At 44.4% G+C, this 19,724-nt stretch overlaps 1 protein-coding gene across 5 annotated transcripts in view; it reads left to right on the top strand.

Moving 5' to 3' along the window:
- The window catches only part of LOC138683426 (protein Hook homolog 3-like), a 116,262-nt gene that overhangs the window by 69,168 nt on the left and 27,370 nt on the right, over positions 1-19,724 (top strand). For all 5 annotated transcript variants that reach the window (XM_069775162.1, XM_069775161.1, XM_069775160.1 and 2 more), the window contains 3 exons: positions 12,393-12,533; positions 13,531-13,732; positions 16,006-16,116. In XM_069775162.1, the coding sequence (XP_069631263.1) occupies positions 12,393-12,533; positions 13,531-13,732; positions 16,006-16,116 (454 nt within the window). The remainder of the gene's footprint in view (positions 1-12,392; positions 12,534-13,530; positions 13,733-16,005; positions 16,117-19,724) is intronic.

Genomic DNA, 19,724 nt, shown 5'->3' with positions numbered 1-19,724 from the left:
ATATTCCTGTGGGTCTGATGTACCAGGCCATCAAATCCACACAGTCCAATAGACCCGATGATTGTCCCTTTCCTCCACCTGGCTGGAGGCAGTGCCCCTCTAATTCTGGTCAGAGTATCCAGTACTCACTTTTCGCAAACGTGAATCAGAAGTCCCTTCAAGAGGAACAGAAATGAGATCAGCCCTTCTACTCTGTCTGGGGAACTGCTCACGGGAAACCGGAGCGGCATTTTTCCAAGAAGAATCCTCTTTTCTGATTGCTTTTTCTCGCAACTCACGTACCCATGCATCTAGGGTTGAGGTAGGTTTTCCATCCCACTTCCTCATGTCCTCTCCATGGTCACACAGGTAAAACCACAGGTTAGCCCGTCATGTGTATCTTCTCTCTCCTCTCTCTTGGGCAGAGGAATCCTTACTCCTAAAAGCTGCAATGCGGGCCTGTACAGGTGGGGAGAAGGACGTATCCACTTTGAATTGCTGGAACTCCCGGGACAATTCCTCTACAGCCGAGACACAGGCCCGTAGGGAGGAAGAGAGACTTCCTTTGTATTGCCGGAGTTGGACAGCCAATTCATCCACCGTTTGTCCATAGCCTTCTTTCCAGGACATTACTGCCAATGAGTTGGCATAGGCTGGTGGTGCACTTCGTAGAAACTTCCGCCACTTGGGTTGTGTGCATTGGACTTCATCTGGATCTGTGGGTGACTGCCCATTTTCTGGATCATTATAAATCACCTCCAGCACGGCTAATTCCCTCAGGTACTGGATACCTCCTTCCGTGGTGGTCTACTTGCCTTGGTGACATGTAACTTCATCCTTGAAGGGGTATCTTTCCTCCACACCTGAGAGAAGTCGCCTCCAGAGGCTGAGGACTTGTGTTTTTCTCCCAATTGCCTTGTCAATGCCCCCTTCCCTAGACAGGGATCCTAGCTGCTTGGCTTCCCTACCCTCTAATTCCAAACTACTGGCCCCATTATCCCAGCATCAGAGCAGCCAGGTAACAATGTGCTCACCTGGGTGGCAGCCAAAATCTTTTTGCATATTGCACAACTCAGGGATAGAGATCGGGTGGTTATTTCAGGTTCTGCCTCTTCCTCCTGTTCTTGTGATGACCCCGGTTCACCTTTGTCCCTCACTAAGCAAACTGATTTCTTTGTGTGTTTCTTGTTCTGTGTAGGGGCGACTGATACTGGCACAGGTTGGTTCTCTGGTTCATCTGCAGTGCCTGTCAGTGGGGTTCGAGTAGCCGCAGTGCCTGTCGCCGGGGTTTGGGTAGCTGCAGTGCCTGTCGGTCTGTTTTCCCCCCTTTCCCCCTGAGGGTGCTGCCTAATATCAAGCAGTGTTTGGTAGATACTGGCCAGGGCCCAGCACAGTGCAGTGAGTTGTGCGTCTCTGGAATAGCCACATCATTTTCCTTTCAAATATTCTATCACTTCATGAGGGTCCTGTAGTTGTTTGGGAGTGAAGCTCCAAACCACTGGAGGTGAGAAGTTCTCTAGATACCTGCCCATATTCTCCCACATGCCATGCCACTCATGACTATCCAGCCTTGGGGCAGATCTCTGGGTGGTATTCTTAAAAAACTTTTTTGTACCCCTAAACAAGACCTGAAACACATTCAGGAGGCATAGTACTAACAGCACGCTGGCTTGCACATCCCAAGGATATTCAAAATTCTCAAAAGCTGTTGTAATTAGCTGGAAGGAGAGAAGGGAGGTGAATGAATGGGGGGAAGTATCCCCCCCGACTTCCCCATGGATTGGGTGCGATTACCAATAAATTCCAATAGAAGGCGCCTGAGGTATGGGAATTATATCAATGCTGCATACAGATACCAGCTTAACCTCATGACCAGTGATGTAATCATTTCATAAAGCGACATTACCCAGTACAGCAAAATGATAATCCTGATCACTCTCCCAGAGGTGATAAACATCACCGCAGGGAATACATAGTGCATATAAGAACTTGCACAACGCCACCACATGAACAAATGAACCAACATCGTGACTAGCGACTATTTAACTAATATAAGAAATGTGTATAACAAATTTGTTTTAACATGCTCTGGCCAGATCTGTCGTTATCTCAACCCCCTTCGTGCCCCATGTTGGGCGCCAAAAAGGACTGTCATGGTTTCAGCCCAGCCGGTAACAAAGGACCACACGGTTGCTCACTCACTCCTCCCCACCCTCTGGTGGGATGGGGAGGAGAATCAGAAAGGAGAAGGAAAAAAAATCAGAACCTCGGGGGTTGAGATAAGGACAATTTACTGGGACAACACAAGGAGAGAAGTTACACCAATAACAACGGTACTAAGAAAAGAATATACAAAACGAGTGATGCACAGTGCATCTGCTCACCACCTGGAACCCGATGCTCCACCACTTCCCACACTGAGAGAGCACCTCCCCCCAGCCCGCTCCCCATTAATATACTGAGCATGATGTCACATGGTATGGAGTAGCTCCTTGGCTAGTTCAGGTCAGCTGTCCTGGCTGTGCCCCCTCCCAGGTTCCTGTGAAAATTAACTCTATCCCAACTAAACCCAGGACAAATTCCTAGCTGAAAGTTTGATATGGAGTGTACTACAGACAGTATTTTTAATAGCAAAGTATTTCCTTTTTTAAGTTTGAAAAGAAATTATTTGCTCTCTGAAAGATAAAAACAGTCCTTAGTGTAAGGGTATGTGGAAAAGAGTGTCTGCTCCTTTAAGGTTATCTGGTCAAGGACCTTTTCACTGCAAAAAGTGGTAATAAGAAAAGGAGGAAACCATAAACAAGAACATACAGGGACAGAAACCTAACCGAGAAATGATAAGGGAGGCAGTGACTAGAACCAAACCTGGTCAGTCACACCAAATGATAAGGGTATGTGAGTGTGAGAATGCTTATTCTAGAAAAGTTATCTGATCGAGAAACTCCTAAATTGGGATGATAAGAAAAGGAGAAGACAAAAAAACCCAAACATACAGCAACACAGACCTGACAAAACAAACATGGAGACAAGACAAGAAGCAAAGCATGCCAGTCATACTAATTGATGGGCTATCAATAAACTACTTTCAGGAAGACCAACCAGGACTTTGCAATTGATAAGACTGTAAACCAGGGGAGATCCTGGACAATGGACTGGGAGGGGTGAAGGAATTGATAGAACTATACAAATCGATGAAGGAATGTGCAGGGGGAAGGAACAAAGAGGGGGTTAGATAGAAAGGGGTATAAAATGGGGCTGATCAGTATGCCCTATGCCTGATCACTGCAGTCTGTTCTATCTTCTTAGTAAATCTTCTCTTAACTATCTCTCTGTGTAATCTCACTCTGTCTCGTGTGTATGTATGCTGCAAGGACTAACTACCAGCTAATGGTGAGACTGGTGTGAGTGGATTTGGGGCCAGCAACTGAAGTCAGACTGGGGCTGTAGGCACCCCACGGCCTGTGGTGTCAGCTACTGGAGTGAGTGAGGGTCCTAGAGTCAGTAGTTGGAAGGGCTATAGCTCTCTGGATCTAGGGAGGGTTCTACAGACTTTGTGCTTGGAGTGTGAGCTACTGGGGGGGACCAGCACAAGTGGGTTTGATGCCAGCTACTCAAGTCAAACTGAGGGTGTAGGTGCCCCCAGTCAATGGTGTCAGCAGCTGGAGCGAGTGGAAGTCTCAGTGCCAGCTACTGTAGCTGGTGGGGGTCTCACCTGTCAGCCACTGGGGTGGGAACAATATGTGTCCCAAAAAACAGCTACTGGAAGGGACCAGCACAATTGCGGGTATGCATGTGCATGTGTGAGGACTGCAAGGACTAGGTGCCAGCTACTGGGGAGACAAGCATGGGTGGATTTGTGGTCAGCTACTGGAGTCAGACCAGGGGTGTAGGTGCCCTGGGCCTGTGGTGCCAGCAACTGGAGCAAGTGGGAGTCTCAGTGCCAGCTACTGGAGCAGGTGGGGGTCTCAGCCACCAGCCACTGGGGCTGGAACAATGTGTGTCCCAAAAAACATCTACTGGGAGGGACTGGTGTGAGTGAGGCAAGTGAGGGGTTCAGTGCCGGCGACTGGAATGGGACTGCAGGTCATAGCCCACATGCCTGGTGCCAGCTGCTAGGGAAGGGCTGAGTGTCTGTATCTTCCCCAAACCTGGTGTGTGGGGGAGTATGCATGTGTATTCACTAGCAAATTTCAAGGTGGACTAGCTGGCAAATAGGAGACCCTGGGTCTTGGCAGGGGTATCAGGCAAGTGGAGGGTCCATGAATGTGCATGTTGCTTGTGAATCTAGAGAGTGTTGTGTGTGTGCCTTCACTAGTGACCTTCTATCTCTACCAGCCAAAGAGGAGGAAGGGGACTTGGCTGCCTATAGCTGTTTTATGAGAGTCCTATATGTAGGTGCTGTTGAAGGCAATGCCTTGTCTGTGGCAGTCTGTGTAGCTGTCTGTGTCAGTGTTCTGTGTGTTGGTGTGTGTCTCTGGGATATGTGCTCAGCTTCACTACTGGTTAAATCTGCAAATGGGAAAGCAGCAGCTGGATCCCTCAGCCTGGACAGAGGCCCCAGGTCCCCCAGTGCACCTGACTGGGCTACAGTGGCCAGGCAGGAGGAAATCCTGAGCTGGAGGTGGTGGCCACTCTTTACATCACTTAATACTCAATTGACCTCTACTCCCCCTCTGTATTTCCTCTAACACATGGAAATATTTTTCCACAGTTAACTAAGCACTCGCTATTTGCCATCACATTCAGCCTGCATAAGTCAATGCTGATGCTGAGAGAAGTAGGTCCCTTTCACTCTCACTTTCTCATTCTTGTTCCTCTCTTTTCCCTCTCCTTTGATTGAAACTGGAGTGTCTCCTGTGGTGGGTCAATCTTGGCTGGCTGCCAGATGCCCACCCAGCTACTTTCTCCCTCTCTTCAACAGGACAGGTGTAGAACATAAGATGAAAAAGCTTGTGGATCGAGATAAAGACAGGGAGATCACTTATCACTTATCATCATGAGCAAAATAGATTTGACTTGGGGAAAATTAATTTAATGTTGCCAATTAAAATAGATTTGGATGGTGAGAAACAAAAACAAAAATTAAAACACCTTCCCCCCACCCACTTTTTCCCAGGCTCAACTTCACTCCTTCATTCCCTACTCCTCTTACCTCCCCCCACACCCTGAGTGGTGCAAGGGGGATGGGGACTGGAGGGTTGCGGTCAGTCCATAACAGTTCCTATCTGCCATTCCTTCCTCACACTCTTCCCTTGCTCCAGCATGGGTCCTTCTTATGGGCTGCAGTCCTTCATGAACTGCTCCAGTGTGGGTTCTCCACAGGCTGCAGTTCTTGTCAGGAAATACCCACCTGCTTCCAGCATGGGGCCCTCCACGGGCTGCAGTGTGGATATTTGCTCCACCATGGTCTCTCCCACAGGCTACAGGGGAATATCTGCTCTGGTGCCTGGAATACCTCCTCCCCCTCCTTCTTCTCTTACCTTGGTGTTCTCACTGTTGTTTCTCACACTTTCCCTCTCACTCCTCTCTGCCTCTAGCATTTTGCCCTTTCTTATATATGTTTCACAAAGGCATCACCAGCTTCTCTAATTGGCTCAGCTTTAGCCTGTGGTGGGTCTGTTGATGGAGCCGGTTGGAACTGGCTTTGTCTGGCACAGGGCAGCCCCTTACCTCTTCTCACAGAGGCCACCCCTGACCCCCCCCCTCAATGCTACCTAAACCTTGCCATGTACACTCAGTACATCTCCCTACGCTTTTGGTTTTTCTTCTTTCTGCCCTCTTTCCCTACACCCTTCTGTAATTCTGATGTCAATGTTCATGTAACCTTTTATTACCTTTTGTGCATGTGTTTTCCCATCCTTCTACTTTCTCTTGCCAAGCTTCCTTCCTCTCTCTTAGTTCTTCTCACTTTGTGTTCACATATGACCCCCTCCCTTTTGTTTCTTGAAAAACAGTCTGTGCTTCATCTTTCACTCCAGCTAACGCACGTTTTCCTTGTCTCTATAGCTACACTGTAAAGAAATAGTATATTCATGTTTCTCTAAATTGCCCTTATAACTCATCTTAGAATATTTTTCTTAATTATCTGGAAAAATTCCTACCACAATCTGATTGTCACTTCCCATTTATACTAAATAGGTTTTCTCTCTTCTCTCCCCCACCCCCCTGCTTTAATTTCTGTACTGCCTGTAACGGTGGTCATTCCACCTTCCTCTATGCTCTTTACATCGAGGTTTTGGAGACTTTTTGAAACCTTTCTCATCTGTCTACTGGATCTCTGTCTTTCAGTGCTCCTTTATCTCCTTTCTCTGCATTCTCCCTGTGTGATTTCTAATGACAACTTGTCTGTCTTTTTATTCTTCCAGCTCTAGTAGACCAAACAGGTCTACTAGGTACAGCTTTGTTGATATGCAGTGTGGTGCAGCAGCTGTTTTTTCAACCTTCTGTGTCCTTTGACTGTTCTAGTCTATCATTGAAACCTTTGTAATTTTTGGCTTAAGGCTCCCATTGACCATCTCATCTCCATTCTCCTTGAATTAACTGCTTAAATTAACTGTACTCCTTGAATTAACTGCTGCTATACCTCTTTCTTGACTGCATCCCCATTTATGGGTATCTTTATTAATTTTTTATTTTAATTTTGGATCAAATTCACAATGACAATTTGCACTCTGTGCTACCAAGTTGTCTTCTCCACTCATTCACCATGTTTTGTCAAAGTTTCTCTTGATTAATCCCTTCACTCACTGCCAACTTCATGCAACTTTTCCTATATATATTGATGAGAGTTTGTCATACCAGAGACTTTGTTCTGTGCTCTTCACATTCTAGTCAAAATTGTTTTTCAGAGGCACTGAACAGGCATAGCATCTAAAAATAAAAATTAAGAGAGCTACAGCATTCAGAACATCTGAAGATCAGATCTGGCTTCCAACACTGATGACAGTATAAGGGAGCTGGACAGCTGGACAAAATCCTGGGATAAACTCTAGGATAAAGTTTTCATGTTCAAACTTTCTGTGCCCCAAAAGGGTGGGGTTCGGGGGGGGGGGGGGAGTGAAAACTTCTGCAAGAACTTCCAATGTTATCATAGAGAAATCTCAGAATTTTTTTCTTTCCAGCACAATTGACACACACATTTCCTTGTGATATTTCAAAGTAGAAAAATTGTAATTGAATTGGAAGCATCAGAAAAGTGATCTGCTTCTATGTTTTTGAATAAGCAAAGCATTTGAGAGCAAAACTCCATTTTGTGTGGTGTTGTGCATTGGACTGTTGTTTCCTTTTCACTGTGCATCAAAAGGCTTTGTTTCTGGTGTTTCTAGAGAGGATGATGATCATGAAGACAGGTAATAATGGCTCAAGGTGAGAATCAGAATATTCTAAGTTAGAAGGGACCCACAAGGATCATTGAGTCTAACTCCTGACTCCACCCAGGGCAACCTAAATGTTAAACCATATATTTAACAGTGATGTCCAAATGCTTCTTGAACACCAACAGGCTTGGGGCCATGACCACTTCCCTGGGGAGCTTGTTCCAGTGCTTGACCACTGTCTCAGTGAAGAACATTTTCCTAATATCTAATCTGAACTTCCCCTGATGCAGCTTTAAGCCATTCCCTCATGTCCTATCACTGGACACCAGAGAGAAGAGATCAGCACCTCCCTCTCTGCTCCCCCTCACAAGGAAGTTGTAGACAGCAATGAGATCACCCCTCAGTCTCTTCTTCTCTAAGCTGAACAAATCTAGTATCCTCAGCCGCTCCTTATAAGTCATGCCCTCTAGTCCTTTTACCATCTTTGGTGCCCTCCTTTGGATTCATTGTAATATTTTTATATCCTTCTTATATTGTGGAGCCCAAAACTGCACACAGTATTCAAGGTGAGGCCGCACCAATGCTGAGTATAGTGGGACAATCACTTCTTTTGACCAGTTAGCTATACTGTGCTTAATACACCCCAGGATACAGTTGGCCCTTTCAGCCACCAAGGTGAGGAGATTGAAGTAAACGGATGCCTGTAATCTTGAAAGCAGACAACAGACGACGCTTTATTGCTAAAACACACACATACTTATAGTCACATATTCTGCAAAGTCACTGTACGCACGCACAAGCATAAAATATGATTGGTTATATCAACTAAAACATGCGAAACTTGTCTCAGTCTAATTGGTCAAGATAAACTGCCGAATTGAGGTTCTTTGTGCCAAGTTCCCTTTATCAAGGAATGTGCACCTGTGTTCTTCTAATTGGCATCTTTCTTTTTTTTGTCTTCTTGTTTATTCTGTTCAAGGCCTTCTAAAAGCGTCTGGAATGCTCTTGTGACCGTTAGCTAAATATGTGTCCACACCAAGGCACATTGTTGACTCATATTGAGCTTGCCACCAACCCAAACCCCCAGATACCTTTCTGCAGGGATGCACTCCAGCCTCTTGTTCTCTAATCTATACATACATCCAGGATTACACTTTCCCAGGTGCAGAATCCAGCATTTTTCCTTGTTAAATTTCATATGGTTGGTGATTGCCCAGCACTTTAACCTATGAAGATCTCTCTGTAAGGCCTCTCTACCCTCGAGGCAATCAACGGCTCCTCCTAATTTAGTATCATTGGCAAACTTACTTAATGTACATTCGACTCCTGCAACCAGATCATTTATAAAACCATTAAAGAGCACTGTCCCTAAAATTGAGCTCTGGGGAACCCCACTGGTGACTGGTCACCAGCCTGATGTAACCCCATTTATTATAACTCTTTCAGCCCGACCCTTCAGCCAATTGTTCACCCATTGTGTTGTGTACATGTCTAGCTGTATGCTGGACATTTTGTCCAGAAGGATGCTGTGAGAGATAGTATCAAAAGCTTTGCTAAATTAAGTAAAAAAAAAAGCCACATCCACTGCCTTCCCTTCCTCCACTAGGCAGGTAACCTTGTCATAAAAGGATATTAAGTTAGTAAGGCATGACTTTCCCTTCATGAACTCATGTTTGCTCTGACCGATGACTGCATTGTCTCTCAAGTGTTTTTCAATAACTCCCAAAATAACCTTCTCCATAATTTTACCAGGCACTGAAGTGAGACTGACAGGCCTGTAATTACCAGGGTCTTCCTTCTTACCCTTCTTGAAAATTGGGACAACATTTGCCAGCTTCCAGTCAACTGGGACCTCTCCAGATTCCCAAGACCATTGATAAATAACTGCGAGAGGTCTCACAATAACGTTGGCCAACTCTTTCAGTACCCTGGGATGAATCCCATCGGGCCCCATAGACTTATGTGCATTCAGTTGCAGCAGCAAATCCCGTACAAGTTCAAAGTCAACTGGGAGCTTCATTCCCTGAGTCGTGGTCCTCCAACCCAGGGCTCTGGGGGTCCCAGGGCCCATTGTTGGTGTTAAAGACAGAGATGAAGAAGACATTAAACGTCTCTGCTTTGTCTACATCCCTATTTGTGAGGTGACCAACTTCATCAAGTAACAGACCAATATTTTCTTCAGTCCTCCTTTTGCTGTTAGCATACTTAAAAAAGCCTTTTTTTTGTTATCCACCAAAGTTCTGGCCAGCTTCAACTCCAATTGAGCTTTGGCTGTATGAATTTTCTCCCCACAGTGGCAAACAGCATCTCTGTAGTCCTTCTGTGTAGCCTGACCTTGCTTCCAAAGTCCATACACTTTCTTTTTCCTCCTAAGTTCCAGAAGGAGATCCCTGTTCAGCCAAGCTGGCCTTCTGCCCCACTTGCTTGACTTTCGACACATTGGAATTGCCTTCTCCTGCACTTTTAAAAGATGGCTCTTAAAAAATGACCAGCATTTCTGGATCCCAATACCCTCAAAAGCAGATTCCCAGGGGACCCTTGTGACAGAAAAAGACTTAACCGCAAAGTTCAAGCAAACGACTTGAACTTCACTCACAGACTTAACTGCAAGGTTCAAGCAAATGATTTATTTGAACTTCACTTACAGACTTAACACGCCACTATTGCAGGTTTTACAGATACAATGGAGGAATGCACTATTGCAATTCTAAAAGCAAGAGTAGTACACTATTACAACCACAATCTACTCACAGACAACCACAAGCACACATGTGTTTACAAACTTAAAGCATAAACAATATTCACTTACCCCTCCAGGTAAGGGCTCTCAATCCCAGGGAAGCTAGCTTGACCGGCATCCCGATCAAGGAGGGGAAGGGTTTCCTTCACAAGTGTATTGGTTTTGTGTGGCAAGGTTTTGGTAGCGGGGGGCTACAGAGGTGGCTTCTGTTAAGAAGCTGCTGGAAGCTTCCCCTGTGTTCAAGAGAGCCCATACCAGCCGGCCCTAAGACGGACCCGCCGCTGGCCAAGGCCGAGCCAATCAGTGATAGTGGAAATGCCTCTGTGATAACATTTTTAAGAAGGAAAAAAAAGTTGGGATGCAGAGAAACAGCCACCGGAGAGAGGAGTGAGAACATGTAAGAGAAACAAGCCTGCGGACACCAAGGTCAGTGAAGAAGGAGGGGGAGGAGATGCTCCAGGCGCCGGAGCGAAGATTCCCCTGCAGCCTGTGGTGAAGACCATGGTAAGGCAGGCTGTCCCCCTGCAGCCCATGGAGGTCCACGGTGGAGCAGATATCCACCTGCAGCCCTTGGAGGACCCCACGCCAGAGCAGGTGGGTGCCCAAAGGAGGCTGTGATCCCGTGGGAACCCCGTGCTGGAGCAGGTTCCTGGCAGGACCTGCGGATCTGTGGAGAGAGGAGCCCACGGAGCAGGTTTTCTGGCAGGACTTGTGACCCCATGGGGGACCCACGCTGGAGCAGTGTGCTCCTGAAGGACTGCACACTGTGGAAAGGACCCATGCTGGAGCAGTTCGTGAAGAACTGCAGCCCATGGGAATGGCCCATGTTGGAGAAGTTTGTGGAGGACTGTCTCCCGTGGGTGGGACCCCACGCTGGAGCAGGGGAAGAGTGTGATGAGCCCTCGCCCTGAGGAGGATGAAGCGGCAGAAAATAACATGTGATGAACTGACCGTAAACCCCATCCCTGTCCCCCTGTGCAGCTGAGGGGGGTTGGTAGAGAATCCAGGAGTGAAGTTGTGCCCGGGAAGAAGGGAGGGGTGGAGGGAAGGTGTTCTGAGATTTGGTTTTATTTCTCATTACCCTACTCTGGTTGATTGGTAATAAATTGAGTTAATTTTCCCCAAACTGAGTCTGTTTTGCCCGTGACGGTAATTAGTGAATGATCTCTTCTGTCCTTATCTCGACCCGCAAGCTTTTTGTTATATTTTTCTCTCCCCTGTCCAGCTGAGGATGGGGGAGTGATAGAACGGCTTTGGTGGGCACCTGGCATCCAGCCAGGGTCAACCCATCACAACAAGCCAACTGTATAGTTGGAGAAGTGACTCCCTGATTTCCAACCTGAATCTTAGAGTTTTTATCCCCTGACTTGTGGAATGGTGTGTACGACTATGTCTGAGTGGATTATGATATATGCCTAAATGGATTATGTATATCTGAGTGGAGTTTCCCCTTATCTTTCCTTTGCTGGTCTGTGATTGTTTGAATACACAAGGTTGTCATTTGAAACTGAAGCTGAAACCCTCCAGTTTTGGGGTTTTTTTTACCTTGCTTCCTCAGGCAACTGAATAGTGGTTGGATTAAGACTCAGGGCATACTATTTGCTAAGGGATTTCAAGGCTCAGTTCAGGTTTTGGTTCTTTGAATGGTGCAGCCACCGCCCTGTTTAGTTTAGGGTTTATCAGACAACCCAGGGCTAAGCTGTCTACACAGCTCCCTATGAGTCATCTCTGCAGAGAGACAGGGCCTCAAGGCAATCCAAGGCTGGTTTGCTTTTGTAATCCCCCCTGAGTTGCCTGTGTGCACTAGACATGGTGAAACTCATTTGTGAACTATGAGCTGGACAATCCATACAACCTTACTAAGTAGTTCCTTGAGCAGCCTAAAGTCTGGTCTCCCAAAATCCAGGGTAGTAGCTCTGCTGACAGTTTTTCTCATATCACCAAAGATTTTAAACTCAACCATTTCATGATCACTGTGGCCAAGACAACCACCAATCATCACATCACCCACGAGACCATCTCTGTTTACAAACAACAGATCTAGGAGGGCACCTTTCCTAGTCGGCTTCCTTAGTACCTGTATCAAAAAGTTATCTTCAACATGCTTCAGGAATTTCCTGGACCTGTTTGTGTCTGCTGTATGATAGTCCCAGTTAAGTTGAAGTCACCCATAAGAACAAGGGCAACTGATCTAGAGATTTCCCTTAATTCCTTATAGAATAATACATCAGTGTCATTGTCCTGGCTGGGTGATCTATAGTAGACTCCCACAACAACATCTGCTTTATTAGCTTTTTCCCCTAATCCTTACCCAGAGGGTCTCAACCATGTTGTCCTGTTTTACTTCAATTGTACAGGTTAGAAGCTGCCAAAGATGACTATCGCATACGTTGTGAAGAACTAGAAAAGGAAATTGCAGAACTGAGACAACAGACTGAAGACCTTAGTACATTAGCAGAAGAGGCTCAGTCTTTGAAGGATGAAATAGATGTACTCAGGTAAACTACGTTCCATTAGCTTTGGGTTGTTTTTTCCTTTTTTAGAATATATAAATAGTTTTAATCCACAGTAAAATTAATATAATTAAATTTAGTCTTCATTAGCTTTTGATGTAATAGTTTTAAGGATGGTTATGTATTAAAACACTTCTTAAGCAATTAAGTAAAAGCCACTCTGTGGCCATCAAAATGATGGTTCTAACTTGTGTGTCAAGCAGTCTGACATCAGATTACTAAGTACCAAAAAGTTCTGTTCAGCTGAATTCATCGTAGTTTCACAGTGTTGAGTATGGCTGTGGGGATTCATTTGCTATTGTTAGCTTACAGGTTTTGGGTGTTTGAAATTTTTGTGAAAACTTTCAGTTTAGAGGATATTTTCCTAATGTTGTTTGTTTTCAGTCAAGCTGTGAATTATTTAGGAGTTGGTTACAATTTAAAGTAATGATCCCATATTGAGAAAACTCTGAATGTATTATAAACTGAGCCCTGTCTTGCATTTTTGTTAAAAAGGATTCAGACTCCAAAACTATTATGGTAATCCTGTATGACTGCTTGGGAAATGGATATAATAGTTGTTAGCATAAATTTGCCATTTCCTTTTTCAGAACACATTTATCCCTGGTTATCTTAAAAAAAAAAAGTGAAGGGCAGAAAATATTATTTTTACTCTGGTAAAGCAGTGGCTTCTGAGGATTAATTTAGAGTTGGAAGGAAATAGGTTGGAATTGTAGGAGTGTTAACAATTTATTTTTTAATTAATATTGGAAGCAGATAAGGAAATTATAGAAATAATTATGCCATTCAAAAGCACTTCTGATAACAGCACTTTGTGTCAACTAATGGGGGGGAGAAGACATCTTGAAAACCAAGACATTTAGTAGTGTGTGAGGATGTTTGTGTTCTTGTGCTCCCTTGATGTCTGGGAATGTTTTCTACATTGATTTTTAGTCTTCCAAGTACAGATTTGATACAAATGTTCAATCTTTTGTCTTCCCAGGCATTCTTCTGATAAAGTGGCCAGGTTAGAAAGCCAGGTAGAGTCATACAAAAAGAAACTGGAAGACCTGGGTGATTTGCGGCGGCAAGTGAAACTATTAGAAGAGAAGAATACGGTGTACATGCAAAACACTGTGAGCCTGGAGGAAGAACTAAGGAAAGCCAATGCAGCACGTAGCCAGCTGGAGACATACAAGAGACAGGTGAGAACATCATCAGTGCAATAATTCTGTGTTTCTCAACATTTCTTCTTTGCAACATGGCTTATACCTCAAAGTAAAAAACAAACAAAAACAGCTCCTTGTGTTTGCTTCTTTTGTAAATACTTCTTTCTTCCTCCCTCCCTACATTGCTTATTGGTCATTATGTCAAGTTTGTGTTACTTTTGTCAATGAACAGTCTTACCTCTCAAAAAGTAACAGGTTTATCAAATTATTCCTAATTCAAGTTCAGTAGTGGGGCTAGAATTAGAGCTTCTTTCTCAGAAAAAGCATTCACTCGAAAATTTCCAGCAGTGGGGAATCCACCATAGCCTTGGTAAGTTATTCTAGTGGTTAAGTAAGATTTTTTTCTTTAAGTTTCTAACCTGATTTTGTCCATCTGTGGCTAGAAAGTATACATCCTCCTTCCTCTATATCATCCTTGTTGCATATATGCATCAAGAAAAGTACCTTGTGCATCACCAGAGCCCTCAGGAGTGGAGAACATCTGTTTATTTTCCTGTTCTACTGAGAGGGATGTGACTATTTCTATAAAGGTGGAGGACACGTGCATATCTCCTTTTTGCATCTACAGTACATTGACCTGCCATCATTCTTGGATCCTTTTTGCAGGGCCAGCTTGAGCTCGATTTATGCAAGCAGTGCCTTGTCTTTATTCTGACTTCCCTTAACCTTGAATGGTCACACTACAGGTGTCCCTACATGTCAATCCACAGCAGAATTAAAAAAGATACAAAAACAGGCACCAAGAGCATTGCAAGCCCTGGAGTGATGTGCATCCCTCAAACTTGAAAGCTGTTTCCCTGCATTTGGCCATCTTGATAAGTAGGGCAATTAGCTTGCACCTCCCTGGGCTGATTGCTATTATAGTCCAATTGATTCCACCAGGAAAAAAAACAGAACTTGGATAAGGAAAAAGGCTGAAATAACATACAAAGGGAAAAGGAAATATAGAAGGAGATGGTCTTTCACACACCATTAATATCTCATTTGCTCATAAAAGGAATAATTCCTCCGAATAACAGAGCACCCATTACAGTTGCGTTATCCCTGATGTTTGCATCTGATCATGCTTATTTCAATGATTATGCAGATTTTGAAAGGGGGAACTTTGTTCCTTATGTCTAAACTGTGCATCTGCAAAGAATATCTCTTCTTCTCCCTCATTCCCAATGTTTTATGGATAAGATTTTACAACTGAGGAGCTGATGTGTTGTACGGAACTTTACTGCTGGCTGAGACTGGAGTAAAGCCCAGGCCTCTAATCTGGCAGACCTAAGTTTCTTTCACTTTAACCACACTGTCTCAGAACAGACACACAGTCTGTTTGCCTTCAATGTCTATAAAGTTGGGCTCTTCTTGAATATACCTCTGAGACCAAAACATGAATGAAGAAAGTATAAATATGAAATGTCATAAACAAATTAGTTTCCAGGAGTCCTAACTCTGTGTCCTGCTATAAGAATTAATTATATATCTTCAGCTGAGTCTTCATTCAGCTTATGTGTTTGCCAGTCAGTCTTTACTCTGTTTATGGCTTTCACACTCTGTGTTATGTTATTAACATTCTGGGATTGAGTCTACACTAGTAAAGGCTGAGAACTTTGCTGAGTTGTCTTGTGCTCACTGATCTTTTCTGCTAAGCTTTTATACTTCTCCTTTTTTAGTTTTAAAAGCTCTTTGATAACTTACAGCTTGAAAAAATATCTACAAGATTTTGTTAGGAACATATTGCCCCTTGAAATAAAGAAAACTGATAATGAACCTGCAGCTGAGTTTTTATGTTTGTGTATTAATAAACAATAACAAATGTCTAAGCACAAGAACATTTAGCTAATTGCATGAACTGGTGCCTGACTTGTGAGTGAGGTTTGTAGAAAAAGAGATGACAAAAGGTTTCTTGAGAGTTTTTTCTTTTCCTTGGCTTCTCTGAAAGTAGGATTATTCTACTGTTCCTAAGGTCTTTGGTTCATAGGATATACAGCTTTTCCTGTAAATCTCACTTGTATGTAAATTTTTAAAGATACTTTACATCTTTTTGTTGTTTCTTTTATTTGTGCTGCTAAGGCCTATTATTTGAATTCTTTTGGTTATGCTGAAACATATAACATTTGATGAAAAAGAATTTTAGACTGTCCTGTAGGTAAATATTTCACTTATTTGCCTCATGGCGCATGGTCATTAACTACTTTCTTTCATATGTTTTCTTTTAATGTTAATAATTGCAGACAAATTACTGCTTCTTGCTCTCACAGGCAGTGGAATTACAAAACAGATTATCTGAAGAATCCAAGAAAGCTGATAAACTAGATTATGAATGCAAATGGTTGAAAGAAAAAGTAGACAGCCTCCAAAAAGAAAAAGATGTAAGTTTCATTATATTATTTTTCTAGTAGTAGTGAAACAACCATTTTTCCTTTATTACAAAGAGCTATGGTTATCAAAAAAAGCTTTTACGGTGAGCTTTTTGAATTCATAAGTTTTATTATCCAATTAAAATTTTCTGATGTTTTTGTACAAATACGTTTTTAAACTTAATGTTTATATTGTATGGGATAAAGTGACTGTATTAAATTATATGTAACATATTTTCAAGATGACAAGCCCTCACATATGGTCTCTGAAGTTCTTTCTTGACCATTCACCATGAAAAGGATAATAAATGCCAAAGATAATTGTACTGTATTCTGAAAAACTATTTAAAGTAGGTTTTTGTGGTATCTCCCTAGAACTAAACTCAGAAGTGGGGTTTTTTTCCCAAAGTAACATTCCTTGAGGTAGCATCTGCATGTTTCTTTTTGTGAAATCAAGGCCTCTGTAGCAAGAGTTTTAGGAATCTTGCAGAGGGATGTGTCCTTTAGTGTGATTTCCCCTTTCTTTTGTGATCACTAATCACTGATTTAGTTTCTGGTGTCATCATGGATATGCAGTATAGATACCAGTTTATTATCTTCCTCTATAAGCCACCAAGAGACTGAGGTTGATTGATTGCTGATTGTCGAAGCTGTTTTTACCATAAAAGAAAGTAAGGTCAAGGGACCTGCACAGGAGATCCAGTTTTTAGGAATAAAAAGGCAAGATGGACGTCGTCAGATCCCAATGGATGTGATCAACAAAATAGCAGCTATGTCTCCACTGACTAATACAAAGGAAACACAGGCTTTCTTAGGTGTCGTGGGATTTTGGAGAATGCATATTCCAAATTACAGTCTGATCGTAAGCCCTCTCTATCAAGCGACCCTGAAGAAGAACGATTTTAAATGGGGCCCTGAGCGACAACAAGCCTTTGAATAAATTAAGTGGGAGATTGCCCATGCAGTAGCCCTTGGACAAGTCCGGGCAGGACAAGATGTTAAAAATGTGCCCTATACCGCAGCCAGAGAGAATGGCCCTACCTGGAGCCTCTGGCAGAAAGCACCTGGGGAGACCCGAGGCTGACCCCTGGGATTTTGGAGTCAGGCATACAGAGGTTCCGAGGCCCGCTATACTCCAACTGAAAAAGAGATATTGGCAGCATATGAAGGAGTTCGAGCTGTCTCGGAAGTGGTTGGTACTGAAACACAGCTCCTCTTAGCACCCCGACTGCCGGTGCTGGGCTGGATGTTCAAAGGGAGGGTCTCCTCTACGCATCATGCAAGTGATGCCACATGGAGTAAGTGGATCGCACTGATCACACAACGGGCTCGCATAGGAAACCCCAGTCGCCCAGGAATTGTGGAAGTGATCATGGACTGGCCAGAAGGCAAAGATTTTGGAATGTCGCCAGGGGAGAAGGTGACGCGTGCTGAAGAGGCCCCACTGTATAATAAACTACCAGAAAATGAGAGGCAATATGCCCTGTTCACTGATGGGTCCTGTCGCATTGTGGGAAAACATCGGAGGTGGAAGGCTGCTGTATGGAGTCCTACACGACAAGTCGCAGAAACTGCTGAAGGAGAAGGTGAATCGAGTCAGTTTGCAGAGGTGAAAGCCATCCAGCTAGCATTAGGAATTGCTGAAAGAGCGAAGTGGCCAGTGCTCTCTATCTCTATACTGGCTCATGGATGGTGGCAAATGCCCTGTGGGGGTGGTCACAGCAATGGAAGCAGAGCAACTGGCAGCCCAGAGGCAAACCCATTTTTATCTCAACCCATGGGTTTTACTTTTTTTGATTGATTCTCCTCCCCATCCCACTGGGATGGGGGGAGTGAGCGAGCAGCTGCGTGGTGCCTAGTTGCTGACCGGGCTTAAACCATGAAACAGGGCTTCATCACGCATAACGGTTTCTTGGAAACACAAAGCGTCATAACTTGATCTCCCCTTCCTCCTCCTTCCCCACACTTTTTATTGCTGAGCATGATGTCATATGGTAGGGAAAATCCATTTGGTCAGTTGGGGTCAGCTGTCCTAGCTGTGTCCCCTCCCAACTTCTTGTGCACCCTCAGCCTACTCACTGGCAGGGCAATGTGAGAAACGGAAAAGGTCTTGGCGCTGTATAAACACTGTTCAGTAATAACTAAAACGTGGGGGATTTATCAAAACTATTTTGGTCATAAATCCAAATCACAGCACCATGCAAGTTACTATGAAGAAAATTAACTGTAGCCCGGCCAAAATAAGTACACAGTCCTATCTTCAAGTAGGGCAAGAAGGAGGACCCAGGGAACTATGGGCTGGTCAGCCTCACCTCCATCCCTGGGAAGGTGATGGAGCAGCTAATCCTGGAAACCATTTCCAGGCACATGAAGGACAAGAAAATGATCAGGATTAGTCAGCATGGCTTCACCAAGGGGAAGTCATGCTTGACCAACTTGATAAACTTCTGCGATGAAATGACTGGCCTGGTGGATGAGGGGAGAGCAGTGGATATTGACTACTTAGACCTGAGTAAGGCCTTTGACGCTGTCTCCCATAAGATCCTCTTAGAGAACCTGTATGGGCTGGATGAGCAGACACTGAGGTGGATTGAAAATTGGCTGAATGGCTGGGCCCAGAGGGTGGTGATCAGTGGCACGAAGTCTAGTTGGACAACAGCAACTAGCAGTGTACCCCAGGGGTCAATACTGGGTCCAGTCCTGTTCAATGTCTTCATTAATGATCTGGATGATGGGGCAGAGTGTACCCTCAGCAAGTTTGCTGATGACACAAAACTGTGAGGAGTGGCTGATATGCCAGAGGGTCGTTGCTGTCATCCAGAGGGACTTCAACAGGCTGGAGAAATGGGCTGACAGGAACCTCATGAAGTTCAACAAGGGGAAGGGCAAAGCCCTGCACCTGGGGAGGAACAACCCCAGGCACCAGTACATGCTGGGCGTCACCCAGCTGGAAAGCAACTTGGCAGAAAAGGACCTGGGGGTGCTGGTGGACACCAGGTTGAACGTGAGCCAGCAATGTGCCTGTATTGGGTGTGGCTGGGATAGAGTTAACTTTCCTCATAGCAGCCCTCATAGTGCTGTGCTTTGTAGTTGTAGCTGGAAGGGTGTTGATAAGACACCAATGTTCTGGCTACTGCTGAGCAGTGCTCCCACAGCATCAAGGCTGTCTCTCCAAACTCCCCCCACAAAGGCCAGTAGGCTGGGGTGGGCAAGAGGTTGGGAGGGGACATAGACGGTACAGCTGACCCAATCAGACCAAAGAGATATTCCATACCATATGAGGTCGTGCTCAGCAATAAAAGCTAAGGGAAAGGAGGAGGAGGAGGGGGCATTTGTTATTAAGGCGTTTGTCTTCCGAAGCAACCACTATGCGTACTGAGGCCCTACTTCCCAGGAAGTGGCTGGACATTGCCTGCTGATGGGAAGTAGAGAATAATTTTTTGTTGTTGTTTCCTTTGCTTCTGCGTGCAGCCTTTGCTTTTCTTATTAAACTGCCTTTATCTTGACCCACGAGTTTTTAATCTTATTTTCTCCTCCCTGTCTCGCTGAGGAGGGGAGTGATAGAGTGGCTTGGTGGGCACCTGGTGGCAGCAAAAAGGGTAAATGGTATCCTGGGCTGC

The sequence above is a fragment of the Haliaeetus albicilla genome, chromosome W, assembly GCF_947461875.1.
Source record: "Haliaeetus albicilla chromosome W, bHalAlb1.1, whole genome shotgun sequence".
In the NCBI taxonomy this organism is placed as follows: Eukaryota; Metazoa; Chordata; class Aves; order Accipitriformes; family Accipitridae; genus Haliaeetus; species Haliaeetus albicilla.
This window is presented reverse-complemented; position numbering and strand designations above follow the sequence as displayed.